Source organism: Mastomys coucha, unplaced genomic scaffold (assembly GCF_008632895.1).
Source record: "Mastomys coucha isolate ucsf_1 unplaced genomic scaffold, UCSF_Mcou_1 pScaffold6, whole genome shotgun sequence".
In the NCBI taxonomy this organism is placed as follows: Eukaryota; Metazoa; Chordata; class Mammalia; order Rodentia; family Muridae; genus Mastomys; species Mastomys coucha.
Genome location: NW_022196912.1, coordinates 5,887,098 through 5,894,115, shown reverse-complemented (window position 1 = coordinate 5,894,115; position 7,018 = coordinate 5,887,098). Strand labels below are relative to the sequence as shown.

General features: G+C 51.6%; 1 protein-coding gene across 1 annotated transcript in view; it reads left to right on the top strand.

Annotated features, from left to right (window-relative positions):
* The window catches only part of Ttc7a (tetratricopeptide repeat domain 7A), a 105,571-nt gene that overhangs the window by 91,642 nt on the left and 6,911 nt on the right, over positions 1-7,018 (top strand). The window contains exon 19 of the mRNA XM_031357419.1: positions 778-980. Coding sequence (XP_031213279.1) covers positions 778-980 — 203 coding nt within the window. The remainder of the gene's footprint in view (positions 1-777; positions 981-7,018) is intronic.

Here is a 7,018-nt window from a genome sequence, read left to right as displayed (position 1 = left end):
CTTTCTCCCTTCTTCAGCTTAGCTGTTTAGAGAGAAGATCCTAATTATACACATACCTCCCTCTAAGACTGCTTCTCAGAATCAATGAGACAAATTAGCTTTCGAAGTTGGGGTTTGCCCAAGTCGGCCTCCCTAAATACAGGTTTTACCCATGGTACTGATAGCTCTTAGTCTTCACTCTGTGGACCTCCTGAGAGGCCCCAGAACTCTTTGCCTCTGCCCTTCACAGTGCTTGCTTCCTCTTGGGCTTCAAGCACACTCCCACTTCATCCTGAGCATGCCAGGGCTTAGTAAGCCCCTCAGTTAATGTACTTGGAGATGGAAAGAACTCCAGGAGAGTCGCCTGGCCTGTTTCCATGCTTCCACCTTCCCAGAGAAGCAGACAGACACCGAAACATGTCAAAGACATGCAAGCAAGCTGGGCCACACCATTCCCCACCGCCTCCCCACCGCCTGCCCACCGGATCTGAAGTCAGATAGCCTGACACGCGGTGACCCTTTCAGTTACTCTCTCCCTCTGCTGCTCGGGTTTCTAACGTGCGGTCGTGAAAATCCATTCTCCAGAGTTTCTGTGGCATTGACTAGAACAGTTTGTGTGAAGTATCCAGCACAGTGACTGACAACACCCACTGGTACCCTTACACTTTGCAGCAAGATGGCCCTGTGCTGTGACTCATGGCTTCCTCTGTCACCTTCCTGGCTCAGGAATGAGGGCTGGGGCCGCTGCCTATGACTCCCCCCCACCTCCACTCCTACTTCACCCCTCTCTTTTCACAGCTGAGCTGTTCATGGAGCAGAGAGAATTCAAGGAAGCAGGTTTCTGCATCCAGGAGGCTGCTGGCCTCTTCCCCACCTCTCACTCAGTGCTCTACATGCGAGGCCGGCTGGCTGAGGTGAAGGGCAGCTTTGAAGAGGCCAAGCAGCTGTACAAGGAGGCCCTCGCCATAAACCCGGACGGTGTGCGCATCATGCACAGCCTGGTAAGCCATCCTCCCCTCCCGCAAGCTCCCTTGGCATCCCCTCACCCTTCCTGCCGTCGCCTGCTGATGCTGAGGTGCTTCAGGCATCTCTAGGAGGTGGCTTCCTGGCAGCTCTGCTGTGAGGGACGTCTGTATGTGTCTTGTAGGTGAGCTGTTTCCCTCCCTTCAGAGTCTGCACAGATAGGAGAAAAAGCCTGGAAGGGATGGTTTTTTGCAACTTCCATGTTGCTGTGAAGTTCTGTATGTGTGATCTACTCCCAAGATTCCATGGCCACTTGTGAAAGCCTTAGTTACTGTGGGAGCTAATCCAGACTCTCGGCAGTTCCCAAACTGCCTTGTATGAGGGTCCTCAGCCTCTCCTCACTGGGCTGCCTCTTCCTTTCCAGAGGAGTTCTGTTTCCTTCAGGGACTTGGGGTTCTCAAAGGTGAACCGTGTCAGGTCTGGCATGAGTGTACATTGAGAATAGCCCCTGGGTTGTAAAAGGGTTCACCAGACCCCAGTTCTGGGACATGGACACAGGACTTGGGCACCAAGGACACAGTGACACGCCCACACCTGTGGTGTGGAGGTTTGGTAGCTGAGACGCGCTCATCCTGACCTAGCTACCGTCTACCTTGGGTGGTCATGGGTAGGTAAGCCTATCTCTGAATCTTGAGTGTGCTTATCCATCCAGTGAAGATTCTATAGTCAGGGAAGCCCTACTGTGTGTCTTGCTCTGACAGAGTAAGACTCTACAGATGAGCTGTTTTCCTTGCTGCTTCCAGAGAACAGAGATCAGGACAGATAGAGTGGTCACTGAAGGACCATGCAGGAGCCCGCCCACAGTCAGTGGGACCACTGAGGGCTCGGTTCCGATTGGATACCCCTGGAGAACACAGGGTGGGAAGAGTTCCATGTGGTCAGCGGTCTCCGTTGCCAGAGGGATCTTCTTCATCTCTGACAGGAAGCCACAGGAGCTGGGTTTCAAGTTGGCTTGGAGGAGGTTAGGCACACACTCAGAAATCACTTGAGCGGATGGGACCCCAAGGAGAAGCTGTACCAAGCTGCTTTCTATGCTTTGTAATCCACTGGTTCCTGAAAACAGAACCAAGTGAAGATTCCCTGCTCAGTTCCCATTCCTGCTGCCAGGTTTCTTCTTAGGCTATATGAATTTTGAGCCCCAGCTAAGAAAAAATAATCATCGGCCACGATATCACACAGCCCTGTCCCTTCCCGTGGCTTCCTCCTGTCCTGTGGTCAGCCCAGCTAGTGTTTGGTTTTTTACAAAGGCCATTGGCTTTGTTGGTTAACACCTCACTAGAGGTCATATCCAGAAGTCTGGATTGTTGAGGAGGACTGGGCCGCCATTACTCATGGATCTGAGCCTGCAGCCTCGACCCCTAAACCCAACAGAATCCAATAACAAGTACAATTTTGAAGTAACAGCGTACCATTTTTCATTTATGTTTATTATTGTTTGTAGCTATTTTCTTGAAATTGAAGCAGTTTCCAACCGTGGGTTTCCATGGTAACCGAATAGCTAGCTGTCCAGAGTAGCTCCCTGCAGATGTTACTGAAATGGCCCCTTTTCTCTTCCCGGGGTGCCTTGCTGATTTAATGAAATTGGAGCAAGTTGGAGCCAGGGCTGCCCACTCGCAGTTACCAGCAAGCAGAGGGGCAGCCGGCTCCTGAGTGGGCAGCCCATCCCTTTTCCACAGGCTTTGCTTCTGCCGGCATCCCACACATATGCATAAAGAATAGCAGATCGCAAGCCTGGAGAAGATTTACTAAGCATACTTTCCTAAAGACGTGTGAATGGTTTAGCATGTTCATCTCAAGTGTTCCCCTCATCTAAATGTCTTCCTTGTGCTGCTGGCCCGTGACTCAGGACATCTGGGCTCTCATCCTGGCTCTGGCTTTGGTTGACTTGGGTGACATAGGACGAGAGTTAACTTCCATTGTTCCCAAAGTCCCCTCTTATGAGTGGATAATTGTCCCTAGACTATAGTGTTTTTATATCAAATGAGATAATGCCCATGGAAGTCTACAGTGAAATAGGAAAGGAGACCAGCTAGCATACAGACCCCAGTTCTCCAGGTCCCTTCACTGACAGACATTGAAATCAATCATAGCACCCCAGGCCTAACTGAAGATTGAGATCTTTCTTAATATGATGTAATACAATAGAAAACACTTCCAGTAGCTTGAGTCAGCTTGGTATTTATGCCAAGAATCCACTGTGGAACCATCCGTGGAGAATGAGAGGGACATCATTTTGTGTATTCTGGGATAGGTACAACCTTAGAGAAGTATCCAAAGAAAAGAAGATAGGTGGATGCTGGTCCCCACCATGAAGTCATTCCCAAGGCAGGTTCCCAGGGAGATGTGCTATAGGACACCACTGAACCTTGGCACCACCTGTAGTAGGCACGTAGGGAAGATATCCTTCCCTGTGGGATCTCAGCCACATACAAGCCTAGGCTGGAAAATTCTGACATCTTGGGGAAGTCCCCCTCCCTGGGGTCTGGAAAAGGGAGGATGGGGATATTCCTAGGTCACTGTGTAGGGGTCCAGGTTTGAGCCTGCGGTCATAGGGTGGGGCTGGCAAACAGCAGAAGAGAGCTCCCTGGGAGCCGAAGGCTGCACAGCTTTCTCAGATGGGCACAGCTCTCTGCTGTCCTGTTCCGCCACCCACTTCCCTGGATGTGATGGGAAGCTCTTCCTGATTCTAGCTGCACCTCCATGTTAGTTAGGATTCTGCACCAGACCAGGCAAAAAACGGTGCCCCCTTCACGCTTCTGTGCCAGAAAAACAACAGCAAACCAGAAACAGCAACCGAACCACACACACACACAACAGCAACAGTTCTCTACTGCACCCACAGCCAAGGCCAGAGCAAGGTGACCCATGATCCTTCAGTCCTGCAGGCCCAGTAGTTTCTGCAGGGAAATCAAATCCCAGGAGTAGGTGGTCTGAGTGTATGCCAGGCAGGCTCAGCCCCCTCCGTCACTGAGACCCTCTCAGCTGGAGTACTTGGGACTTGGTGTGTTGTCAGAAGGGGCCCAAACAGGAAGCCTGACAGTGCATGCCCACAGAACATGAGTAGACAAGAAAGCTCTCTAACAACATCAGAGAGGAGCATTGCTCTTCAGGGAGGGCAGGAAGGGACCCGGCTCTTGTCCTACATCTTTGTCCCAGAACTTCTAAAGAGCACCAGACACCCCCAACAATAACAACAACAAAAGGAATACAGGAGCCAAGAGAGTGGGCGAAGGACTGTCCGTGGCAGGGAGAGCTCTCCCAGGAGGGTGGTCCTATGTTGACACCTGAACAAGGTGGGCATTGGTTGTTTGTGAGGCTAATCTTGACTCCGTTTCCCAGCATCATGAAGGAAAAGGTCATTTCCCCTCCATTTTTCTGAGTTGCTGTCAGTCACCCCCACCATACTAAAGGCAAATGAACAAGAGAGGAAGCAAACAATCGTGAGTGAGTAAGGGCTCATGGGAAACAGGTAGTCTGGAACTCCACCTAGATGGTATTCAGCCGAAAACAAACTGTCCAGAGAGGTGAGAAGACAGTGGAGAGGGACCTTGAGTCTCCAGGACACAGATTTGAGGAGGCTAAATGGGAAGTTAATGGTGGACACAGGCACACTCTGCTGTGTGCATTCTATGGTCCTGGGGCCCATAAGGACCTGAACTTGTTCTCTGTAAGCAGACTGTCCCTTGACAGAGATGACGGAGGACTTTGTAAATGTCACTGCTTTTAGACAAATGGGCAGAAGACAGGGTTTTCTTGTGCCTGCTTCTTTCCAGTTGCCTTTAGCTCAGAATAGCCATTTTTGCCAGGAGGCATATTTAGGGGCAGCACTTCTGCAGCCCTTCAGCACCCCCAGAAAAGACTCAAGCTCACCCCCCCACACCCTTGGCTTGCCTAAAGAATGTAAGGATGGCTGTTTCTCTGTCGGCACCGAGTGTGGGGGTTCACGGGCATGCACGGTATTTGTGGACAGCGTCTGCCCTGCTTTCCCAGGGATGCACTGCAAAGGCACAGACGTCTGCTCTCTTATTGGGGATTAGCAGCAGGTTCTCCCCGAACCTCTTCTCCTTGGGCACCACAGCCACAGTGGGCAACCCTTTTGTATGAAGCAATTTTGGCTCATTGTCTAGTTCCTAGACATGCAGTTTCTGAGCTTATCTCTTTTTTCAGGAGCCCTGGAAAGGTGGGGAGGTTACACTGTTGCTGCCGATTTCTCCCCTGATAACAGACTGGCTTCAGCTACTCTCCTCATGGATTGGGTCATTACAGCAGGAGTCACAACTGGCTGTGTCCCCACAGAAATTTTTACATGCCTTTCACCCTGTCCACCTACAGTACTGAGGACTAGGCTATGGGTGGGGCCCTCGGGTGCTCCCAGAGTCCCATAGGACTGGCTTCTGAGGCTGGAGAAGTGGACTTTGATTATAAAGGCCTATATATATCCCCACCCAGCCATCCCAGTACTAGATTCTAGGAGTGACAGACAGAGGGGGCCAGCCTTGACCACCCACAAGTTATGAGAGAGCTTGGGCCTTGTGTCATTGGGTGGGCTAGGGTTTTTTTTTTTTTTCCTCATGTCAAGAGGAATAAGAATTTGGTCCCCTATGACTTCAAAGTGTGTTTTCAGGTTCAGGTGAACTGAAAGCTGTGAGAAAGAGACCAGTAGGGTAACCTTTGTCACCATAGTGACAAAATGTCCCTCAGCAGCAAGCAGCCTAGGCTCAAGCCCCACCTTCTGCCAGGAGAAGTCACCTTCTGCCAGGAGAGGTCACCTTCTGCTAGGAGAAGTCACCTTCTGCCAGGAGATGTCTGTGAGCCACACCCATCAGTCCCGTGGGGGAGGGTGGGAAGGCCTTGGCACAAACTGCCTGCCTTCTAGTTCCAAGGAAAGTTCATGGTCGGTAGGGAGCTGAGGAAGAGGAAGGATGAGCCAGTGAGGTCAGAAGTCTCTTGGGGACTGCTTCTAGCACTGGTTAGCTACCCAGGGAGGGCTGGCCTGAAGTTAAGTTCGAGCCCACCTGACCTGCACTTGAGGTCCACTTTGCCTTGTTCACTGTTTAACCAAAATTCCTGTCTGTGAAATGGGCGTGGCTATGCCAAGAACGCATGACTGCTGTTCAAATGCGGTTGAGTAAATGTAGTGTCTGGGCCAGTGTCTGAGGCTCCATGTTCAGTTGCTCCTGGTTTGCAACAGGGAGGCAGGAATCCTGAACCAAGCCCAGAGGCTCTTTGCATTAATTCTACTCACCAGTTCCCCCCACCCCACCCCACCCCCACCCCCGTGAAAGGTGGCCAAGACACAAGTATTCAGGACATGAGACCCCTAGGGCCTTGTGGATAGGACCTGGTGAATACAGTGCAAGGCCATGCTGACCTTAACTAAGGAAGGAGTGGCTGCTCCCAAGAGGATCTGGAGGGAGGGGAGGATTTGCAGCCTTGTCTTGCTGATCTCCGAGCTGAAGAGGCGCTGTGGTGACAGGTTTTGGTGAGGCATGCTGATGGCTCTGCTGGCTCTGCTGGCCCTGCACTCTGGGCTGTAGCCCTGCCAGGCTGGTCACCATCTGTTTGATGACATTACAGAGGAAGAATGACTGTCCTGAGCGGCTGAGAAGTAAAGCTTGATGCTCTGAGATGTTTTTAAGGTTCCCCAATGTTGTACACAAAGCAGCCAAGCCTCAGGGCCCCTGGCACAGCCCAGACCCATCTGCCTCTGCTGCACGTGTCCTGGATCTCAGGGGCCAAAGCAGTTGGATGTGGCTTGATACTTGCTCATTAGCAGGCTGCAATGGATAGCTTTGAGAAGAGCAAGCAGATGGGAGAGCAGGAAGACCAGAAGTTTGGTCTTTTGCCAAGAATGGGGAGGATGAGGGAAGAGAGATGGGGAGGATGGGGGAAGAGAGATGGGGAGGATGTGGGGAAGAGAGATGAGGAGGATTGGGAAGAGAGATGAGGAGGATGGGGGAAGAGAGATGGGGAGGATGGGAAAGAGAGATGAGGAGGATGGGGGAAGAGAGATGGG